Source organism: Cetorhinus maximus, chromosome 2 (assembly GCF_964194155.1).
Source record: "Cetorhinus maximus chromosome 2, sCetMax3.hap1.1, whole genome shotgun sequence".
NCBI lineage: Eukaryota > Metazoa > Chordata > Chondrichthyes > Lamniformes > Cetorhinidae > Cetorhinus > Cetorhinus maximus.
Window position 1 is genome coordinate 195,806,335 of NC_135880.1, and position 24,904 is coordinate 195,831,238.

Here is a 24,904-nt window from a genome sequence, read left to right on the forward strand (position 1 = left end):
TGCTCTTTCAGCCTTCTTTGTGTCCCCCTCAAGGAACCCATGCACTACCTGTCTGTTTCTTTTTGACTGCTTGGTGGTCATCCATTCCCTCTCTCCCTGTGGGGTGACCACATCTATAAACACGCTATCCACAAAGCTCCAAACCTCTCAGATGGGCTGCAGTGATACCAACTGCTGCTCAAGCTCTGAAACCCGGAACTCAAGCTGCAGTACCTATTGATGCTTCCTGCACATATGGTTACCGAGGACACAGGAAATGTCCTGGAGTTCCCGCATGCAAATGAGTGTGCATTCGAGAGGTCAGAGCCTTGCCAATCTTCTGTCTATTAGGTAATAAAACGTACTAAAAAAAGGGCTCACCAGCTTCTCACTTCACTTCAGCTGATTCACATCAATATCAGGAAGTTCACATAAATGTTTTACTTAACTCTTACTATCTAAACAAACGAAACTTTTCATTTCCCAGATCCTTAGCTTAACTCTCTGACATTGGAGTTACATTAACACAGAGTACTGTCTATATCCCAGTGAGAGAATCATGAACTGGGTACTGACTATATCCCAGTGAGAGAGTCATTAGTACAGGGCACTGTCTGTACCCTGCTAAGATGTCAATGTCTGGAGGGGGCAAAGTGCAAACAAAAAACCAACATCAGCAACAGTTATTGTCCAGTAAAAACGTTACTGAGCAGTATAGTACATGGGGTCTGATGATCACCTTGCTGTTTGTGGGACCTTACTGTGCACAAAGTGACTGCTGCATTTGCATAACAGTGACTACACTTAAACAGTAATTTATTGATTCTAAAGTGTTCGGGACATCTTGAGGGTATGAGTGTCACGAGGTAAATGCAAGCTTGTTTGCTGTTGAACTCACCCACGCCTGGGGACTGGGTGGTGGAATGGGTTAAGAGCTGGCCTTTTACTTCCTGGACCTGGATTGAAATTCAGACAAAACTAATGGGATAGCAGTCTATGGTGTTTGATGGCCTTAAGCATTCTTTTTAAGTTAAGTCATGCAGTCCTAAATTCAGTTCCTTGTGGACTTGGGCCAACAGTACAAATTGCTAATTAATGCTAAATTGGCAAACTTGCTTGGATTGCCAAAGTTACACCAGTCATCGTGTAGCCATTTACAATTAGTACAGCTGGGATACTCTTAAGAGCAATGCATGTCTGTGGGGTTGAATACAAGGAGCTTTGCTGCGCCAGATCGGAGCATGCTTGATGTTTATGGTAGCTGCCTAACCAACCCTCACTTTGAGCAAAGAATTCACACAAAATAAAGAATGTTGTAGAATAGTGCAGGCAAGGCATGGCAAAAATGGAGCTGTATTTTAAACAGATTCTGCACAGTCAAGATATTTGGCTGGTTGTGCTGTCTTAGATAATGTTACTGCATATTTGCTGTGGAATGGGAGTAGTGGCAGTAATCTGACACTAACTGTAATTACTTCAGTACCATCCTATATACTAATAAACACTGTGGGGCTTGATCACACCAATTAAAACATTGTTAATCAGGCCAGTTGTCCTGCATATTTTTTTTTGGCAGTGGGTTGTTGGGGACTGCGGGGTACAGGGAGCGTGCTAACTGTGAAATCGTAAGGAAGGTGACTATTTCTCATTGACTTACACCCAATGCTCCTACACAGATGCCTCATTAATTTTTTTTGCATAAATAGAATTCTGCTGTGCGTCTTTACAAGTGCAACGATTCATTAGCACTTGCTGTGAGGCAATCATTGAAAGTTTTCAGGACTGTGAAGAAATATAAGTTATCTAAAAAAAAACTTGTATAATAATCGTGTGTAATGTACTGCCTTAAAGGGGCCTTACAAGTCATAATTTTAATCAGAATTGCACTGTGAACTATCTGTTCTGTAAGTGTATACAAGGGGAACCAGGACCAAGAGGGTGAAATGCCATTCAAACTGAGAAGGCCAGACATATGATCTCCTCAGAGCCTGACCTCTGAATGTAATTTTCTCCAAATTTAATAACACAGGAACAACAAGAGGAGGCCATTCAACAATACCTACAACTTGTATTTATTTTGTGCCTTTAAAATAGTAATAGGGTCCAAAACACTTCACAGTACCACTTTGTTACGATCTTGTTAGGGACCATTAACCTTTAAACTAATTAACTGACAGAACTACTCCACTAGATTTCACATTTTTAAGTAAACACAGACTTTATTGTGTACATAAGGAGATTAAACAAAGCGAGCATCACTAACTTAACATCATAGCTTATAAAGACTTATTCTATAAACTCAGTTCTGCTTTTACCTCTCCCTAAGAGTTCTCTTATCTTACAAAACTTGGAAGGTTCATAACTTATCCTGGTACCGACTGAAAAAGGTATGTCACAGCCTTCCAGAATTCACTCTGGTTTCTCTTCAGTGTTCCAGCTATTCTCCAAAGTACAATATTTCATAGGAGTTTTTCCATTAGCTTTTGGCTAAGCAACCCTCCAACTTTCCTTTAAAACCTAACAATTCTGGATTCCACAGCTGAAACACGGGCCTCCCTGCAACTCTTGCGCAGTGGCTTAAAGCATCAGGAAACATCCTTGGTTTCCAATAGCTAGCTGCTATGGTTTCAAACTGCAACCAAGTTGATTACTTCCAGAACTCCAACTGCAACTTCGTGTTATACTCAGTACTAGCTCCAAATTGCAAGCTGTGTCATGAACGATAGATCTAGCATTTACTTTACTTCAGGTGTAGGCCTGGCTTTATATCTCAACTTCCAAGGAGCTTCAAGCTACACAAGACCCAAAGCTGACACAGTTTCTTAGCTGCTTTTCCAAACATTAACCAATCTTGCCTGCTGGTTATGTACTAACTGAAAACACAGTAATTAACTTAAAACAAAGAATCTCACTCAGTTTCCCCAATTTCTGGGGCAACGTGACACACGACCAGTTCCCAGGTAAAAATGCAAATTAACTACATTTTAATTCCAAGGTTTTCCTTGATTCAGGGAAACCACATAAAATAATTTCTATCTCCAATGGAGTTTTATGGCCCTCTTTCCCAGAATTGCATGTTCTGACTTCTTAAGTCAATATGGTCCCGACCATTTAAGTGTAATAAAACCCAAACTTGTTTGAATTGCATTTACTCCACTGACCAAAGGGGCCAGTAGTTTGCATTAAAATTTCAGTAGTTTCTTTGTATCCACCTGACCGAATCCCTTCTACATTTTAAATATCTCAATCAGGTCACAATCAATCTTCCTGTACTTGGGGTGATACAAGTCAAGTTTATGGGAGGTGGCATCATAATATAATCCTCTAAGCACTAGTAGCATTCTGAATTCACTCCCCTTCTCCTGTAGACTCAATGCTACCATTGATCATACTCTGCCGGGGGGCCGGTTATCATATAATCCTTGATATTCTGTGTTGGTTGATTACTTGACTATGGAAAACAATCACAAGCAAGCCCAGATCCTACCACACAAATCCTCACCCTCATCTGTCATTACCCACACGCCTTCCACCATGGTCCACTTATAGCTAAAACTGGCTAGTTTTTCTTCTTCTCCCAGTCCAATGTCACTAAAACCTATTATACTATTTCAATTGTTTCCTTCCCCCCCTGCAATTAGCCAAAATCAGCTAATTCAGCAGTGTGTGGATCAAACGTGTGACCTTCCTGGCCCCTTTGGTCGGTAGATTTCTTAACTGAGCTATCCCAGTCACAGATATAGCACCATATCTGAAAATCTCAAACTCCGCAGGTCTCTAGGCAACAGTCTAAATCATTTAAACTTTGTGGTTGAGAATGCATCAATCTGTTGAGTTATAAGCAGTAAGTGTTACGTATGTTCTCAGATTGCTGACTCATCAGTGGAAATTTCTTTTGATGGAGTTTCCAGTGAGAAGCTGTACAAAGATTCCAATCTGATGGGTCACTTTGGACTTGCGTGACATGGTTTTTTCTCAGTCCTGAGGAAGCACTACACTGTCTTTCAGATGAGATGTTAAGCCAAAGGCCCGTCTGTCTTTTCTTATGGGGTGCTAAATGATTCAAGGGCACAATTTGAAGAGAAGGGGAGTTCTTACAATGTGCTGGCTAATGTTTAACTCTCAACCACCACTTAAAACAAGACAGACTATCCAGTTATTTATTTAATTGTTGTTTATGGGGCCTTGCTGTGTGTAAATTGGCTGCTGCATTTCCTATATTACAACAGTGACTACATTTCTAAAGTATTTCATTGGCTATAAAGAGCTTTGCGGCATCCTGAAGTCGTTACATTCTTGGGTGATGGCTTTACATTGCTGTCTTACCCCTTGCTTATGCTGGATTGCCCCTCTCCCCCTGTGCGCTGTGAACAGCACCATATGCAATAAATTATGGACAAAAGCTAGTCACCAAATCTGTACCATCACATTTTCTATTCTTCTAACACAATACCCAGAAAGTTCACATTGCACAACTGGACTGAATCATAGCATGCTATCTGTGCCAGTTAGCTAGCTATTTAGCAAGTTAAGTAGTTATCTCTTGGGCTGAACCTACACTGGTTTTAATACATCTGAACTTCAGCAGAGTTGGACATTTCCTGTGAGGGCATTTAAAATTAAAAAGAATTCCCAATGAGCACAATGTGCATTAAAAGGCATATCATCATACAGTGTTTGTCTAAAACAGTCTTTTACCTTTGAGTAGTTGCACATTCCTCTTTTTCTTCTCATTTCGCCTCTGCCTGATCCTGTGAGTTTTGACTATGTTGGTGTGATACAAAGCATGAATTAAAAGCAGAGCCTAGGCTTTTGGAACTATGTATGCCTCGAGACCAAGCAATCAGGGATCTCAAGCCCAGTAGCCAATCTCTTGACAAAGTCCCTTTAATATTATTTCTGTACTACTTTGGTCAGTTAATGTACCAGAGCCTTAACTGTCTGACATCCAGTGGTGGTAGATTAAAGTGTGACACAAATTACTTTATGATTAGTTGTTTATAATAAAAGCCAATAAATATAGAATGGTGCAACACCTGTAACCTTTAATGCCTGAGTTATGGACAGCTCTCAAAAGAAAGCACATGTCTGACTGTTTAGAGTGATCATAAAATAACCTGTGGCCCAGATGAAAAAATAAGAATCAAGAGCTCTGGCCAGCATGCTTCCATTCTTTTCTCACCTGGTACTACCAAAATGTCAGCCATCCTGCTGTTGATTGTAGGACATTGTATACAAATTAACTGCTGTGTTTGCCTAACAAATAACTTCATTGCCTTTAAGGTGTGTTAGAATTTCCTGAGGATGTGAAAGTTGCCATATAAATGCTATTTCTTTTTACACTGGTTTCCAAGATCATGCATTTCTGGACATCGGTGTGAGAATTCCTAACAAGGCTGCAGTGCATGTCCCATGGTTTTGGCACTCGTTTGCAGTTCAGGGAGACCTTACATCAGCTGTACTGCAGTTGGTAGCACTCTTCACCTCTGAGTCAGAAGGTTGTAGGTTCAAGTCCTGATCCAGCATAAAAAAGGTTGGTACTGCAATGCAGTGCTGAGGGAAGGCTGCACTGTTGAGGGTGTCCTCTTTTGGATGAGATGTTAAACAGGGGCCACATCTGCTTTCTCAAGTGAATGCCAAAGAACCATGGCACAATTACAAACAAGAGTAGGGAGAGGAGCTATGCCTGGTGCCCCGCCCATTATTTATCCCTTAATCACCACCACAAAAAAAGATTATCTGGTCATTATCACTTTGCTATTTGTGGGGGCTTGCTGTGCATAAGTTGGCTGCTGCGTCTCCTACCTTACAGCAATCACTACGCTTCAAAAATATTTCACTGGCTGTAAAGTGCTTTGGGACATCCGATGGTTGTGAGAAGTGCTGTGTAAATGCAAGTCTTTTTCTCCCCCAGTTATTTTGCAAGAAGGCTGCAAGATGACATAGGCACAAAGTGGTAAATTTAGGACTGATGTCAGGGAGAACAAAAGGTGATAACTAATATTGAGAATGGTCTTCAATAGGGTAGTGGAGACAAGCACCCTGGAATCACTTAATGGAATGTGGTGTTGGGGGAATCATAGATTTCAATAGAAAAATGTGAATCAAATGGACTTATTCATCTTTTATTAATATTTGTGATATTTGTTAAATGCAAGTTTTGTGTAGCGCATTGGATGTTGCATTTGGGACATTGGGTGAAATGAAACAGTTCTGATTTAATCTGAGCTTTGCTTGTTACACAATTCAGTATTGCTTTCATATTTGAAAATACCAAACCATTAACTTTTTTTCCATGATTTTATTTCTTCTTGCACCTCCTCCACGTGTGATGATTGAGCTCATTAGCTCCTTTTCTTCGTAAAATTGAAGCCCTGGGCTGATTGCAGTTATTATGGAAATAAAATGAACTTGCACTTTGAAACTGAGCGGCTTCCCTGCCATTACCTGTACCTACCACTGAATCCTTGCTTCTCAAATAATCCTTTAACTCCCTCTGTGTGCTTCAATATGTTTGTCCCTCTTTTTTACACACTCCTGATTTCTTGCCTCTACTGCCAGACCCACTTTCCACTGTCTCCCAAGTGCACTCACCCTCACGTGTTCTTCCCCCTCACCCATGCGCTCAGTCTGCCCGGCGCCCCCACACCATGCTCTCCCTCCCCTCCTTCAGCCTGCACAGTCTCAGGTTTATTCCCTGACTCGATGGTTGTTATGTCTATAGCTCTGTATTGAGCAGGGATTTTTTTTGAACATTTATTCTGTCGCCCTGCTGTGAATCTTATTTTCAGATCTTGTATGGACGCAGGCTCATTGTGAAGAGTGTGTGATATGAGTCGAAGCCTTCTCCCTGTTATTATGATTTGTTAACCTGTTCAAGTGAACATTCAGAACAACATGACACCAAATTGGGGGGTGCAGCTAATACTGAGGAAGACTGTTACAAATGAGAAGATATTAAACTGGCAGAAAGTGTGTACAATTAGCAAATGAATTTCAATATAGATAAATGTGAGATAAGTGTTGAAGTGTTTTGGTAGAAAGAATAGGGAGACCATATACTCCATGGAGAATAATTCTAAGTAGGGCAAAGGAATCTAGGGTTACAGATACACAAATCGCTAAAGGCGATACAGGCTATAAAATTTTTTTTAAAAGCTATGGACTGGGGTTCATCTCTAGAGAGAGAGAATTGAAAAGCTGTGTACTTAAGTCAGACTAGTATAGAACCTTGGTTAGACCACATTTACCAGAGTACAGTGCACAATTTTCATCTCCATATTTTAAGAAGGACATAGAGGCACTGGATGAAGGTGCAAAAGAGATTTACAAGGATGATAGCTAAGAGATTATATCTAGCACAAAAATTAAACTGGCTAGTGCTCCTTTATTGAGAAAAGAAAAGACTGGGAGATGACCTGATAGAGGTTTTTTAAGATTCTGAAAGAGCTTGATGGCATAGATGCAGAGAAGATGGTTCCACCTGTGAAGGAAACCAATACTAGGGCCATAATTGTAAAATAGTCACTTATAATTCCAACAAGGAATTCAGAAGAAACTTCTTTACCGAGAGCATGGTTAGAATGTCAAACTTGTTACCACTTGGAGGTTGAGGTGGATAACATAGAAGCATTTAAGGAGAAGCAAGACCGAAAGGGACAGAAGGATACGCTGATAGGCTTAGGTGAAGTAAGGTGAGAAGAGGCACATGTGAAGCTGACAAAGACCAAATTAGGCTGAATGGCCAGTTTCTTTGCTGTATATGCTATGTAATCCCTATTGGCGGATGGAAATTAAGAACAGTATTGGTTCCATACTGTTTGTTATAATAATTATTTATCATATTCTATGCATACACAAAATACAAACACACAGATGATCTCTGGCATTGCTCAGAGGGTAAGTTGAAGGATACATTGATTTATAGTTAAACTATCGGAAAAGTGTGAAAGAGAAAATGGGTTGGGAATGAATTATGACACGTGCAGGAAGTGCATAATACATGCAAGCCTTTTAATATATTGTACACAGTCTGCTTAGTTAATTCAATAATTTTCTATCAAGTTCTAATTATGTAGCAAATTAAGCAATTTTTGAATTATAATGAATATACTGTATTGTGTATATAGTATATCATAAATTCCTTGTAAGTTGATATTTAATATTGGCTTAAAATGCTTCAGCCAGTGTCCCTTGCATGGTTACTGTGGCACTCAGCCTCACCTCAGACATTTCACTCAGTCTGTAGCTGGGGTGCAGCGTGCATCACCATTCTTTCCACACAACACTATTAAAATGGCTATTACGATGGAACACTGGGAGTCATTCTCAGCTTTTGATTAAGTTCTTGCAACTGGTTTGTGTGTGTGTGGTTTTTTTTTTTAACATTTATGCTGGCATTTCTACAGCACCTTTTCACATCCTCAGGACATCCCACAGCACTTTGCAACCAAAGATTTGCTTTTTGAAACATGGTCACCATTATGATATATTAAATTAAATGAATTGCCAGTAAATCTGCTTCTGTAGGTAATGGTTGGGGGAGGAATGTTGGCCACAACACTGGGAAAACTCTCTTGTTCTTTGAATAGTGCTGTGGGATATTTTACATCCATCCAAAAGGGAAGACGGGCTTTTGTTTTTGCATCTCATCAACAGTGTGGCACTTCCACAACGCAGCACCCCATTAGCACTGCCATGATATCCTAGGTTATGCACTGCATGAGGTTTTGAAACTAAGATCTCTGGACCCAGAAGCAACAGAAAGGTAAAAGTCAAGCTGATACCAGCCTTTGTTGTATCAGGGGTGTTAAGCTGCCTCACTTCTATGTGTGCGATTGGAGCGATGTAGATTGTGCACCAGATAAACGTAGATAAGTTTTGTTCAGTCTATGACAGGGCAATGATATGTTGTGATCATGCGATCCATATTGGCTCAGTTGATACTTTGCTGCTTAGTGAAGTTTGAATCATTCAAACCGTTGTAGAACTGCTGCTGCCCTGACTGAGCCCAGGTTAAATCACTGAGTCAGATAATCTAATTTGGAGTGCTACAGGGTGGTGAACAATTGTTGAATTGTATCTCTGCATGCACTATCACATTTAGAAGAGGAGGGAAGTACATTGGGGAAACATGGGAGTGAAGCTGGATCATGACACATTTTCCAGACTCTTGATCCAAATAGCAGTCAGGTACAAGGTTACATTCTTCCTGACTATTTGTTATTTTTGGGCACAAATTAGGTAGCATGTGTTGGAGGACAATGCTCAACTATCTCTTAAAGCTAAAACAAAAATAAAAATACCTGGAAAAACTCAGCAGGTCTGACAGCATCTGCGGAGAGGAACACAGTTAACGTTTCGAGTCCGTATGACTTCAACAGAACTAAGGAAAAATGGAAGAGAGGTGAATTATAAGCTGATTTAAGGGGGGGTGGGACAAGTAGAGCTGAATAGAGGGCCAGTGAGAGGTGGAGATAGCCAAAAGATGTCATAGACAAAAGGACAAAGAGGTGTTGAAGGTGGTGATATTATCTAAGGAATGTGCTAATAGGTGACATTAAGGGTAGAAAGCAGGACGAGCAAGATACATTAGCCCTAGTGGGGGTGGGGTGGGGGTGGAAGGGATCGAAATAGGCTAAAAGGTAGAGATAAAACAATGGATGGAAATACATTTAAAAATAATGGAAATAGGTGGGAAAAGAAAAATATATATAAATTATTGGAAAAAAGGGGGATCGGAAAGGGGGTGGAGATGGAGGAGAGAGTTCATGATCTAAAATTGTTGAACTCAATATTCTGTCCGGAAGGCTGTAAAGTGCCTAGTCGGAAGATGAGGTGCTGTTCCTCCAGTTTGCGTTGAGCTTCACTGGAACATTGCAGCAGGCCAAGGATGGACATGTGGGCATGAGAGCAGGGTGGTGTGTTAAAATGGCAAGTGACAGGGAGGTCTGGGTCATGCTTGCGGACAGACCGAAGGTGTTCCGCAAAGCGGTCACCCAATCTGCGTTTGGTCTCTCCAATATAGAGGAAACCGCATTGGGAGCAGCGAATGCAGTAGACTAAATTGAGGGAAGTGCAAGTGAAATGCTGCTTCACTTGAAAGGAGCGTTTGGGCCCTTGGACGGTGAGGAGAGGGGAAGTAAAGGGGCAGGTGCTGAAAGCTGCCTCTCCTGAAGCTGCTAATAGTGTTGAGATACAGTTCAACAATTTCTCCTTTTCCTCTTCCAAGTATTGGGCGTGATATCAGAGACATGTGTGAGGTTGAACATTGAGGGGAAAACTTTAACCCCCAAGATTGGGTGGGTAGTTAAAACAATTGATTTCTGAATTGCGACTGCACCCTGGCCACCTCACAATTATTATTGGAGCCTGAATGTCAGTAGGCTACACCACCATGGCTGAATTGCAGTGTCACCCCTTCTCTTGCCCTTAGCCAGGAATACTGAGATACCACTGTAATGTTAATACTGTCACTCTGACAGAGATCAGCTAACTGAGTCTGGACCAGGGATAGAACCTGGGTACTGCCTGTTGTATGCCTCAACTGTTCACTGTCTTCAATAGCTCAGCCATTGGAGGAGCTATTTTCACTGCTTTTAATGAGCAGAGATGAATCCAGAGTGATGATCAAGTTTTATATCGTAGCTTGTTACTTGACACTTGAACAAACTGCACTGTTAAATGCAGCATACAGAGCAGTGTAGCGTTTCTGTTCTGACAAAATTAAGTAGTTCTCAAAGAATTTTCTCTGGCACTAGGTGATGCAGCCACTAGGTCTGTGTTTCCTTGTCCCCATGGCAACAGTCATGCCTATGCTGCTTCCAACGTTTTTTTTTCTTCAGGAAGTTGAAATCATGGTGTCTGAAAAAATTAAAATTCCCCACATGTACTCGATTAGAAATGATGCTTTTAATTTAGCCATTAGTGTTTGTTATTGTGTCATCTCTGGGTGAGATTAAGATTTGATTTCAATTTTACAAGTGTGCATGTGATACTCTGATTTGTCTGATTCTGTCTGGAGCTATGTTTCATTGCTACTGATATTCAATACACTTGAATATTACAGTTGGCTTATTCTTTTTATGTGAATTTCATGTCCATTGTGTATGGGATGTTAGTTGAAAGAAATGAAACACATTCCCATTTCAGGCCCCAGTGTCAGTGTCAGGCGGGGATAACACAGTTAAATGCAACATAAAGCTCTCTTTACTCTACCTCCACGTTATGCCTCAGAAACAATCTCAGAGAAACACTAGTTTCTGAATTGAGACTGCCTCTTTGAGACTGCTCCATTTCATTTCACATCAAACATCTACAGTTATGGTTGCCTACTTTGGTTGGAGATATTCCTGGAGGTTTCATCACATGACCTCCTGCCTCCAACCACACCGCCCCAAGCTCCCACCATTGGTTACCTAACATATCCATCCTCACACTGCACTGGCTTCTCACACCAATCAGAAAGCAAGCAGGCTCTGAATAGCCCAACTGGATAGTGCTTGACTGTCAATCAATCATTTTACTCCATCGCCAGTACTTTTTCAATAACGTACAGATGAGACTGTTCTCCTTGGAGAGGAGAAGGTTAAGATTTGAAAGAGGTATTCAAAATCATGAGAGGTCTTGACAGAGTAGGTAGAGAGAAACTGTTCCCATTGATGGAAGGATCGAGGACCAAAGAGCACAGATTTAAATTAATTGACAAAAGAAGCAATGACGGTGTGAGGAAAAACTTTTTCATGCAATGAGTGGTTAGGATCTGGAATGCACTGCCTGAGAGTTTAGTGGAGGCCAGCTGAGTTGAGGCTTTCAAAAGGGAATTGGATCATTATCTGAAAAGGAAACATTTGCAGGACTATGGGGAAAAATAAGGGGAATGGGACGAGGTGAATTGCTCCTTTAGATGGCCAGCACAGGCAGGAATATTTAAACAAAACAATGTCTTTTAATGTGCCTGTGATTTTTCTCCTGGGTGTTGCTCATAACAGTGTCCTGGAGCTTATTGTTCAATTCCTAGGACATCCCTGGAGGATTAGTCATCCAATCTACAGGTAACAGAATTGTTACAGCACAGAAGGAGGCCAGTTGGCCCATTGTGTCTGCACCGGCTCTCCGTATGAGCAACTCACCTAGTGCCATTACCCCATCTTCTCCCCTGCACATTCTTCCTTTTCAGATAATAATCGAATTCCCTTTCGAATGCTTCAGTTGAACCAACCTCCGCCACACTCTCAAGTAGTGCATTCCAGATCCTAACCTGATATGAGGAAATTTTCCTCATATCACTTTTTTGCTTCTTTTGCAAATTACTTCAAATCTGTACCTTCTCATTCTCGATCCTTTCACGAGTGGGAACAGTTTCTCCCTATCTTTCCAGACCCCCTCATGATTTTGAATACCTATATCAAACCTACTCTTAACCTCCTTTCCTCTAAGGAAAACAGTCCTAATTTCTCCAATCTGCCTTCATAACTGAAGTTCCTCACCCCTGGAACCATTCTCATGAATCTTTTCTGGACCTTCTCTTTTCTGCACCCTTCACATCCTACCTAAAGTGCAACACCCAGAACTGGACACAATACTCTAGCTGAGGCTGAACAGTAACTGTAGTTCAACATAACCTCTTTGCTCTTGTACTCTATAGCCCTATTAATAAAGCCTATATGCTTTATTAACCGTACTCTCAACCTGTCCTGCCAACTTCAATGTTTTATGCACATACACCCGCTCTACCCGTTATTTTATATTTTATAACAGATGTTGGAGACTCACGTCATTGAGTTGTTCCAGATTTGAATCTCAATTCATTTCATAATCTACTTGGGCTAATTGTGCCTAACTACTCCTAATTTGGCAATGAAGCTGGTAACTTCAGTTAGAGGTCAGAGATCGGAGATTAAGGTTGTGGGGGCGGGGGTGTAGAGTACCTTAATCTTAAAAAGTAGGCAGGTATTGGTTGGATGGAGGTTAAACTCTTAAATATCAGATTCTTGACCCAAGCACGCCTCTAACCCACACACTTCTGAAAGAGAGAAGAGAAGAAAAACTTGCATTTGTATCGCACCTGTCACGGCCCCTCTGGCCTCGGGTGCTTTACAGCTAATGAAGTACATTTGAAATGTAGTCACTGTTGTAATATAGAAAACACAGCAGCCAATTCACACATAATAAGCTCCCACAAATAGCATTGTGATAATGAACAGATCATTTACTTATGTGGTGTTGTTTGAGCAATAAATATTGGCCAGGACATCAGGGGTAACTCCACTGTTCTTTGTAGTATTGCATGGGATCATGGGATTTTTATATCCTCCTGACAGGGCAGGCAGGGTCTCCTAAATTTAACATCTCATCTGAAAAGCTTTCCACAATGCACTCGAATGCAGAAAGTGGTACTTGACCCCACAACCTTCTGACTCAGCAGGTGAGAGTGCTACCAACTGAGCCACAGCTGACACATGGCTTTAACTGAGGCTGGTGGGTGGGGGCAGTCAACCTGCCTCAAGGAGATGGGTTGGTATTATGTGATAATGAAGCTCTGAGCCCCACTGTCATTCAGATTTCTGAAGTCCAGTTAGCCAGGTTTCCCGGGCCTCAGGAAACCCAGAAGCAACATTGGAGTGAGGCCTAGGTAAGCACAGGAGGTGAATGCCTTTACGCCTACCTCCTGGAACCAGAGTGCCAGCCTGAGGAACCACTGTGATTGTGCACCAGTCCTGACCTTGCTCAAGAAGCCTTCAAAACCAACCCTCCCACCACACCTAACTCCTCATCCCCATCCTCTAAGCCTCTGATTCTGACTTCCCCAGTCTCCCTCCACCCCGTGCCCAAGCCCCAACCTCTTGAGGCTGCGGATTTTGCTTCCCGATCTCATGGGTTCTGCAGCCCAGCCAATCAACTCACACCACACATCCTCCCATCCCCAAGCCAAGTTTTCCCCATATCACCCTTGGTGTGGACTTGTCCTGCAGCCTTCACCTACAGGCAATCCATCTGATTGGAAGCTGGCCAATCAATCAGACTTGGCTTCTAGGCAGGGAACAAATCAGTGATATAACACTGGTGACACTCCACATCATGTGGATGAATCCCCACCAGGTCTCCATGACTCTTGGACCCACCCCCCCTGCTCATGGTAAGTCAGCTAAGTACAATTTCAACCCTAATTCTCCAATTGCTTGCATGAAAGATGGCCTGGGAGTACCTAATGGATGATGACCAAAATTGAAAGTGATTCCCCAGTGGTCCCAGTGGGCTCCTGTGGCAGGAGCCAGGCACTGGAAGGGTGAGATCAACCGTGGGGGTGGGAGGGAGGAGAGGACTTTCCTCATCAGAACCTGGCTAATGTAATAAGCTCCTTTGTTCCTTTTCATCCTTTCTCTGTAAATATAGGTGAATCTGGAGTTGACCTCTCTCCTACAGGATGGGGAGGACAAGAAGTCAAAGAGTAAACGTGGTGTGCTGCCCAAACACGCCACTAACATCATGCGCTCCTGGCTCTTCCAACATCTTGTGGTGAGTGAGCAAAGTTATTGTACAATTCTCCGTTTGGGTGGTGAGGGCTAACGTGCTACAATCCTTGATGGAAATTAAAGGACTTCAAAGCAATTACATTATGTTCGGTAAGCTGTCTATTCCATGTCAGTACATATCGAACACTTTTTTATTTTACTGTCAGAAGCTTTCCTGGCCTACATTTTCCTCAGGTTTAGCAAACTGTGACTACGAACTGGTGGTAGGTTGGTAGGAAGTGTTGGCAAATTATTTGTCCATGTCTACTCTGTGTGAAAATGGATCATGAGCCAGAATGGAAAATGAGTCAGTCAAAAATGTTCACAATATCTTTACAGTGCAGAAGGAGGCCATTCGACCCATCGAGTCTGCACCACCTAGTCCCACTCCCCTGCCTTATCCCTGTAACCTTTCACATTCTGAATAAGTCCATGCCCAAATGCAGCAAGACCTGGACAATATCCAGGTTTGGACTGACAAGTGGCAAGCAACATTCGCACCACACAAGTGCCAGGCAATGACCATCTCCAACAAGAGAGAGAATCTATCCATCGCCCCTTGATATTCAATGGCATTACCATCACTGAATCCCCACTACCAACATCCTGGGGGCTACCATTAACCAGAAACTGAACTGGACTACCCATATAAATACTGTGGCTACAAGAGCAGGTCAGATGCTAGGAATCCTGAAAAGATTGACTCGCCTCCTGACTCCAAAGCCTGTCCACCATCTACAAGGCACAAGTCAGTAGTTTGATGGAATACTCCCCACTTGCCTGGATGAGTGCAGCTCCCACAAGACTCAAGAAGCTTGACACCATCCAGGACAAAGCTGCCCGCTTGATTGGCAAAACATCCACAAACATTCACTTCTTCCACCACTGACGTACAGTAGCAACAGTGTGTACCATCTACAAGATGTACTGCAGCAATTCACCAAGGCTGCTCAGACAGCACCTTCCAAACCCGCGGCCACTACCATCTAGAAGGACAAGGGCAGCAGTTAGATAGGAATACCACCACCTGGAAGCTCCCCTCCAAGTCACTCACCATCCTGACTTGGAAATATATCGCCGTTCCTTCACTGTTGCTGGGTCAAAGTCCTGGAACTCCCTTCCTAACAGCACGGTGGGTGCACCTACATCACATGGACTGCAGAGGTTCTAGAAGGCAGCTCACCACCACCTTCTCAAGGGCAACTTGGAATGGGCAATAAATGCTGGCCCAGCCAGCGAAGCCCACATCCCGTGATTCTCTCTTTTCAGGTAGCAATCCAATTCCCTTTTGAATACCTCGATTGAACCTGCCTCCACCACCCTTTCTGGAAGTTTGATCCAGACTTCAACCACCCTCTGGGTGAAAACGTTTTTCCTCACATCACATTTCCTCCTTTGCCAATTATTTTGAATCTGTGCCCTCTAGTTCATGATGTTCCCTTGAGTGGGAACAGTTTCTCACTATTTACCCTGTCCATACCCCTCAGGATCTTGAATACCTCTGTCAAGTTTTCTGTCAGCCTTCTTTTCTCTAAGGAAAACAGTCCCAACCTCTCCGATCTATCCTCATAGCTACAGTTCTTCATCCCGGGAATCATTCTTCTCAATCTCCTCTGTACTCTCTCCAACGTCTTCACATCCTTCCTCAAGTATGATGCCCAGAACTGGATGCAGTACTCCAGATGAGGCCCAACTAGTGTCTTATACAAGTTCAACATGACCTCCTTACTCTTGTACTCAATGCCCCTATTAACAAAACCTAAGATACTATATGCTTTCTTAGCTGCTCTCTCAACATGCCCTGCCATCTTCAATGACCTATGTATGTATACACCAATGTATCTCTGTTCCAGCACCTCCTTTAGAGGCTCTCCCTTTATTTTATACTGTCTCACCATATCTTTCCTGCCAAAACGAATCACCTCACACTTTCCTGTATTGAACGTCATCTGCTACTTGTCTGTCCAATCCACCAACATGTCTATGTCCTTTTGAAGCACAAGACTATCCCCATCTCAGTTGACAACATTCCAATCTTTGTATCATCTGCAAATTTTGAAATCATGCCCTGCACACCACAGTCTAGGTCATTAATATATATATATTAGGAAGAGCAAGGGTCCCAACACTGACCCCTGATGAACTCTACTACAAACCTTCCTCCAATCTGAAAAACAACCATTTATCACTACTCTGTTTCCTTTCTCTCAGTCAATTTCTTACCCAACTGCTTACTTTCCCTTATGAGTACAAGCCAAAAAGCCTCGACATGTCTCCATTTCCAGCAATACTCAAGTTCTGTACTACCAAACGATAATTTATATATTAGAAGGTGAAGTACTACCATTCAACAGTAATCTTGAATTTATGTTAATGTGCAAAAGCCCCAGTAACTTTAGTCTAATGTTCAAATCCAGTTAGTCTTTAACTAGTTGATATGAGACTTCCCTCAGTGATTGTTACATACAATTTCATGACCCACACCAGAGCTTCATTTAACAATTGCTGCAGCCATTGCCAGCAAATTTTCAGGTGGGCCAAGAACTGGGATTAACTCAACTGCTTGCTTCATCCTATTTCCAGTAAATCGAGGATGGCTCTCAGAGAGAAAATAGACAAGAGAAGCAAGCAGGGAAAAAAGTCAACATTTTCAGAGTCATTAAAATTACAGAGCTGTTTAAAAAGATTTCAAATTAGACTTTCCGCTGTCATTGAGCACACTTGAATATAAAGTCAGAAAGAATTATATTACGGTAAGGACAGAGTCTAATTTCTTCATGGGGACTGACTGCATTAAGACTTCTTGCCCAGTTCCATTAACCCAATCTTTTGACCCCCTGTCCCGGTCCAATTAATCCACAAACGCTTAACACCCCTAATGCCCTCTGGTCCCCATAGGGTTCCATTCTCCCTCACCCTCAAAGTCACAGTACACCTGCCTACAACTATCCCCCCAGTCCCAGTATCATCTTGTCCTCTGATCCCATCCACCCCAGTTCTATTAACAACCCCACTCTCCGACCCCCGCCAACACTCCTCTCCCTTCGGTGAGGTCCATTGCATCTCTTTTTTAATTCTTTCATGGGATGTGGGCTTTGCTGGCTAGGTCAGCATTTGTTACCCATCCTTAATTGCCCTTGAAATGGTGGTGGTGAGGCATCTTCTTGAACCGATGGATTCCATATACAGTAGGTACACCCACGGTGCTGTTAGGGGGGCAGTTTTTTTGACATTGACAGTGAAGGAATGGCGATATAGTTCCAAGTCAGGATGGTGAGTGGCTTGGAGGGGAACTTCCAGGTGGTGGTGTTCCCATGCATTTGCTTCCCTTGTCCTTCTAGGTGGTGGAGGTTATGGGTTTGGAAGGTGCTGGTGAAGGAGTCTTGGTGAGTTGCTACACTGCATCTTGCAGATGATACACACTGCTGCCACTGTGTTATGGTGGTGGTGGTGGGAATAAATGTTGAAGGTGTAGGATGAGGTGTTAATCAATCGGGCTGTGCTGATCCAGATGATGTTCACGTTTCCTTGAGTGTTGTTAAAGCTGCACTCATTCAGATTTAGGTCTCGTAAGTGGTGGACAGGTTTTGGGGAGTCAGGTGGTGAGTTACACGCACAGAATTCCCAGCATCTGACCTGCTCTTGTAGCCACAGTATTTATATGGCTAGTCCCATTCAGTTTCTGGTCAATGGTAATCCCCAAGATATTGATGACAGGGTTTCAGTGATGGTAATATCATTAAATGGCAAAAGGTGATGGTTAGATTCTCTTTTATTGAAGATGGACATTGCCTGGTACTTGTGTAGCATTGACATTACATGCCATTCATCAGCCCAAGACTGAACATTGCCCAAGTCTTGCCGCATATGGACATGGACTGCTTCAGTATCTGAGGAATCATAAATGGTGCTGAACATTGTGCTTTCATTAACAAACATCTCCACTTCTGACCTTATAATGGAAGGAAGGTCATTGATGAAGCGACTGAAGATGGTTGGCCTAGGACACTACCCTCAGGAACTCCTGCAGCAACTTGGCCTCCAACAAGCGCAACCATTTTCCTTTATGCTTGTTGGACTTGTTATTTGTCCTGTTAAAGCTCAACAATAATGAACTCTTTCCACATTGATTAGACAAATGAACATTGTAGTCTAGGTCAGACCTGATGATACTGAGTTCCACAAAAGAGATTTATCATTATCAGCAGAGTAATGGCAGAAGTGAATATCACAGAGACGTTTTCTGTCATGAGTGAATCGGGCAGTGGCAATCACATTGGAGATGGTCGTGGAAGGTGAGGATGTTTATTCTGATTTAAAATGATTATCTTAGAAAATAAATAGTGATTTATAAGATACTGGCAAAATAAAGAGGGTTTATTGCCTTTCAACTATAAATATGCAAATACAGATCTTAATTTAGCTCCAGACTAAAAGGATATAATTGAGCAAATAATTAATTGGGAAGTATAGTGACTTTACTCATATTATTAAACACAGTTAGCTATAAGTGGGTTGAGTTCATACTTGTGTTTGTTGTAAGTACTGAATTAGCGTATTGTATGGAACTTCTCCATCCGCTATTTTTGATGAAGTCATTAACCTGTTTAAAATGAGCTAGTCACCATGCTAATTTAAATAATGGACGAAGCACTATTATGCTAAAGCATTAATGTCACACTACAAGGTTTCAACGAAAAGGTGTGGTAGTATTGAATATCAGTATGTGACATCTGTGGCTTTCATTTGGAATTTTAATTGCAATTTACGATGATCACAAAAGATGAAAGGGCTTATTAGGAAATAATCTTCACTGAGGGTGCTAAGTGTGTGGAATCTACTGCTGCAGAGTCCACAGATTCTTTTAACGGAATAAATTGATTAAGAGTATGGGAGTGAACAGGAGAGTGAAATTGCACTGAGAGGCTCAGGCAGAATAGTTGCGCTCAATTGCCTGTTTTCTACATTATTCTATCAATAGAGCTGTAGAGGTTTGTAGCTCTAAATGGGACTGTTTGGCTCATAAATGTGTGCTGGCTCTTTACAAGAGCAATTCAAAACTAATCCCACTTGCCCTTGCACGCAGCCCTATATCCTCTTCTTTAACTTTTCTCATAAAAGGTGTAATGGGCTTTGCTCTTAATATGCCCAGTGGCAAAACAGACCATGCTCCAAACCTTCTGTGTTAAGATATTTCTCCTTATCTATCTCAACTGTCTCTGAATAGTCATAGAGATAAACCCCATTGGTGTGTCTGTCTATTGGATAGCTGGTTGTTGCTGCCTCTGTCCATTGGATAGTTGGTCGCTAGTGCCTCTACCTGTTGGATAGTTGGTTGTTGGCACCTCTAATGGGTAGCTGGTCATTGGTGCCCTTGTCTATTGTATAACTGCTCTTTTTAAGGCTTTTGCAACCAATGTTTTGCATCATTCTGTGAAGTTTCTAATGTATTTTGAAGAATCAACATTAAAGATGTATCATGACCACTTGTAGTTTTTCTTTCCCTTTAGTTCCCAATTAGAGGAAAACATAATATACTGTTTCTCCAGCAGAAAATTACTATTGCATTGAATATCTTATAGCATAATAGAGGGAAAAGGCCATTTAACCCCTTTGGTTGTTTTCCATTTTGTGGTTCTATTTCAGGACAAAAAAGCACTACATCGGGAGCTGTTATAGCACAGCAACTGGCCATTCAGTCCATGGAGTTTATACTAGCTCTCCTGCATGCCACCTAGCCTGATCTCACACTCCTTCATGTTCCCTATACCTCTTTTGATATTCCTCCTTTTCAAGTGACAATCTGATTCCAATCTGAAAGAATTTATGACTTCTGCTTTAACAACAGGGCAGCATTCCAAATTCTAATCATCCTTTGTGTAGAGAACTTCCTTTTTTTCACTCTATTGATACATACTTTTACTCTTTCACTCCCCACTGAATGAGGATTCAGTGCAGTTCCTTTTTGAATGCTGTGATTAATTCAGTAATCACTTCTCTCGGTGGTAGCACATTTGATAAGTTGCCAACTGAACAGAAAAATTAACACTGTAAATTCTAACTTGTGAATTGCTCAGTTTATTGTCAGATAAAATAATTTCTGTGTATATGTACAGATAATTTAAAGCGGCTTTATAAATATGGTTATCATTTCACTGTATATCACACAAACAGGAAAATTTCCTCATCTGTCTATTTTGCATCAATGAGCCATTAGCAAGATTACATTTGCAGAAAATATATGTTTCCAATTTATGCATCTTTACAGTTTCATTAACAAGCCACTGAATGGATATGCAATGGTGGTGGGGAGGATGGTACCATGGGGTCTGTCTGGATGGATAAACTAAGAGGGGCCAAACAGCCTTCCTCATCTGTAATCTTGCCGTGATCTTGTGTATTCGAGAAGCAGGAACTTTCCTGTTTATTGTTAAATTTCAGCCTTGTATCCTCATTATTGTTTCTTTTTGTTGTTGTACTATTTTGGTAAATTAAGTCATACATTACATTCGAGGGAAGTGCAGGTCAGAAATTCAACACTATCGTGCTGTAGCTTGGCTGCTGCATGTGCTTCCTTTCAGTGTGATTCCCTGTTGGAAGTGCAAGATCAATTTACCCTTGTATCTCTCCTTAATCTTTATGATGCAATAGATACTCAGCAGACTAGCTGTGTAAATGTCGATAGTAAGGAAGCATTTTATTTCTGGAGCAGGATCATATGTTGAAATGTTGTGCATATCTCAGGAACTCTATGCAACGGATGTGGTTTGGCACATTGGAATTCTGCATTTGGGTTAGATAGGGCTCTTGAGTGGAGAGCTCCAAGTTCTTTTCCATTAACTCACACACTACGTGCTTTACTCTGATACAATGAGCTGCTGCTTTAATCCACTCTGCACAGCTGCAGTAAAGACACCAGCTGGTGCAATTCCAGTTCATGAAACCACAGGGAGAGCAAACAGCAAAAATCGTCTGCAGCAAAAGTTGTCTTCGCTCATGAATAACATCGTCCGTGACTGTGTTTGTTCCTGGCTTATACTCTGGAAACTTTACTTCAGGTGATAATTCCTCCCACCATTCGGGAGAGTTACAAAGTCATTGCTTTGCACCCTGACACTGGAGTACTAAAAATATCAAGGGCAAGAAGATCACTCAACTCATGTACTTTGTGCTCAGCCCTCTATATTATGTTATACTGTCTCCCCAGGATCCAAATTGAAAGCCCTTAAATTCTGTATCTCGTTCACCTAACCTGGCATATTATTCCAGATCCTCATTGTCATTTGTGTAAATGAATTCCTGCTGATTTTAGTTTAAATTCATGCTGCACTTGTTTATTTTTATGACACTGGTCCCAACATCCTGTCTTGCTTTAATGTAATCAATTGATCAGCCATAGTTTTTGGGCAAGATAGGTGGGCCTGCAATAAAAGATGTGACGTTATAAGTAAGTAAATTGCGAGAATAATAATAATTATTAGTAAGAAAGTGACTGCACAAAAATTGCATTTTTTAATCTAGTCATTAAATGTAAATAATGAATTAGTGAGAAAATTAAACTTAAGAGTAGGTTAATAATTTAGTTCTATGGTTGAAAACTTACTCAGACAAGACCCACTGACCAAATTTCCCATTCCTTTTTGATTTTCCTCAATTCCAGTTTCTATCATTCCCCCAATACTCATCAATCCTTTTTGTGCTTAAACATACCTCTTTTCCTCTTGAACTCATTTATACCACATCCACAAACATTCACTCCCTCTACCACCGACGCACAGTGGCAGCAGTGTGTACCATCTACAAGATGCACTGCAGGAATTCACCAAGGCTCCTTCGACAGCACCTTCCAAACCCACAACCACTGCCATCTAGAAGGACAAGGACAGCAGAGAGATGGGAACACCACTACCTGGAAATTCCCCTCCAAATCACTCACCATCCTGACTTTCACTGTGGCTGGGTCAAAATCGTGGAACTCCCTTCCTAACAGCACTGTGGGTGTACCTACACCACATGGACTACAGCAGTTCAAGAAGGCAGCTCACCACCACCTTCTCAAGGGCAATTAGGGATGGGCAATAAATGCTGGCCCAGCCAGCGAAGCCCACATCCCATGAATGAATAAAAAAAAAATACTGTCTGTGGCAAAGGTCTTCCTTAAAAATTATTTCATGTCCATTGCCCTCTGCGTGAAGATAGTTTTGACTTTTGCCCCAATGTTTAGTCCTCCTTCCATTGATTGTGTTAATTGGTCATTCTTTATTCTGCCTTATTCATGCTTCAATCTGCATTAGTGCCAGCAGCCTATCAATCATGCTAGCTCCAAATGCCCTACATTACCTTGGAACACCTGAGAAGTCTTTAGCTGGATCCTGTAGCTGAACCACCTAATATAGAGGAAGAGAGCGTTAATTGGCTTTCCACATGGTACTGGTTTGATTCTGCCCTTAGACATACTGACGAAAAACCACTCTGACAACATCAATTGACCATCATTCCTATGCCTTTTTGGTTGAGCACGACTCCAGTTTCCTGTCATCTTTTAGCATCCACCAACCCCTTCTTCAATTGAAACATATATTTTTGCTTGCATGGAAATCTTACCCAGGCATTTTAATTCTGTGCATTCCTCAGGTGTAAACTGGGTTTCAGATCACACTTAATTGGTTCCCACAAAGGAACAACATTTCTGAAGCATGAGGTGTGAATTTTTGATCTACGCCTTTAGTGCCTGGTGTAATTGTCAAGGTTGGTTGCCGATGGTAAAATCAAAAACAAAAACAAAAATACCTGGAAAAACTCAGCAGGTCTGACAGCATCTGCAGAGAGGAATACAGTTAACGTTTCGAGTCCGTATGACTCTTCAATAGAACTAAGGAAAAATAGAAAAGAGGTGAAATATAAGCTGGTTTAAGGGTGGGTGGGACAGGTAGAGCTGGATAGAGGGCCAGTGATAGGTGGAGATTGCCATAAGATGTCATAGACAAAAGGAATAATCCTCTTCCAACTAGGCACTTTACAGCCTTCCGGATTGAATATTGAGTTCAACAACTTTAGATCATGAACTGTCTCCTCCATCCCCACCCCCTTTCCGATCCCCCTTTTTCCAATAATTTATATATATTTTTCTTTTCCCACCTATTTCCATTATTTTTAAATGTATTTCCATCCATTGTTTTATCTCTACCTTTTAGCCTATTTCGATCCCTTCCCCCCACCCCCACTAGGTCTATCTGTACCTTGCTTGTCCTGCTTTCTACCCTTAATAACCATTAGAACATTTCTTAGCTAATATCACCACCATCAACACCTCTTTGTCCTTTTGTCTATGACATCTTTTGGCAATCTCCACCTATCACTGGCCCTCTATCCAGCTCTACCTGTCCCACCCACCCCTTAAACCAGCTTATATTTCACCTCTTTTCTATTTTTCCTTAGTTCTGTTGAAGAGTCACACGGACTCGAAACGTTAACTGTATTCCTCTCCGCAGATGCTGTCAGACCTGCTGAGTTTTTCCAGGTATTTTTGCTTTTTAGTGATATTGCTTAAGGGATGAATATTTTGTGGGACTTGGGGAGAACTCCCCTCCCCTTTGAAATTGTCCCATGGGGTCTTTTACATTAATCTGAAAAGGCAGCCATGGTCTCGGTTTGACGTCTCATCCAAAAGATGGCATCTTGGACAATGCAGTACTTTTCCATTACTGCACTGCAGTGTCAGTCAATTTTGTGCTCAAAGCTCTGGAGCGGCATTTGCACTCCCAACTGTCTGACTTGAGGTGAGTGTGCTACTATTGAGCTGCAGCCGACACCTAAGAGATGATTTATATTCAGTTTATAATCACTGATTGCTCCATAGTCAGCATGAAATTGAAAATGTAAAAGGGACTGGCTCCCATGCAGTACACAGCATAAGACTGGGTAGTTTTCACTCATGCCCCTGGTAACACTGTAAATGTGCAGTCAGAGATGTTTTTTCCCTTATATTCCTGAAGTCAGTGATTCTCACTGGGATACAGTCTGAAATTGATGGCTGCCATTTTGTTATTCCTCCGAAATGGTAATGTCTGAATCCCTGTCTCCCCAGTCTAGGCCATTGATACTACAATTGACATCAATGGTCCAGTTAGACAGCTAAACCAGTATAGGTATAGGATTGAACCTGGGACGTTCCTGATCTATATGATTCATTTCTACATGGCATTGATGCACTTGCCAAATGGGGAGCAGTCTCTTTGTTCTGTTCTGCTAAACCATTAAAATAGGCACTCACTTTCCTTACAGCCAGACAAAGCAGTTTTGCTACAGCTGCTTTGCACAGATTGTGACAGTACAGATTCCTCCAGCCCACTGGACCAGGTTCCCCACTGCCCTAAACTGAACTGCCATGTTTCTCAAGTTTCAAGTTTCCC

The 24,904-nt window shown here is 41.8% G+C and overlaps 1 protein-coding gene across 14 annotated transcripts in view; it reads left to right on the forward strand.

Moving 5' to 3' along the window:
- pknox2 (pbx/knotted 1 homeobox 2) overlaps positions 1-24,904 on the forward strand; it is a 452,602-nt gene that overhangs the window by 396,437 nt on the left and 31,261 nt on the right. For all 14 annotated transcript variants that reach the window (XM_078531552.1, XM_078531535.1, XM_078531515.1 and 11 more), the window contains one exon: positions 14,374-14,496. In XM_078531552.1, coding sequence (XP_078387678.1) covers positions 14,374-14,496 — 123 coding nt within the window. The remainder of the gene's footprint in view (positions 1-14,373; positions 14,497-24,904) is intronic.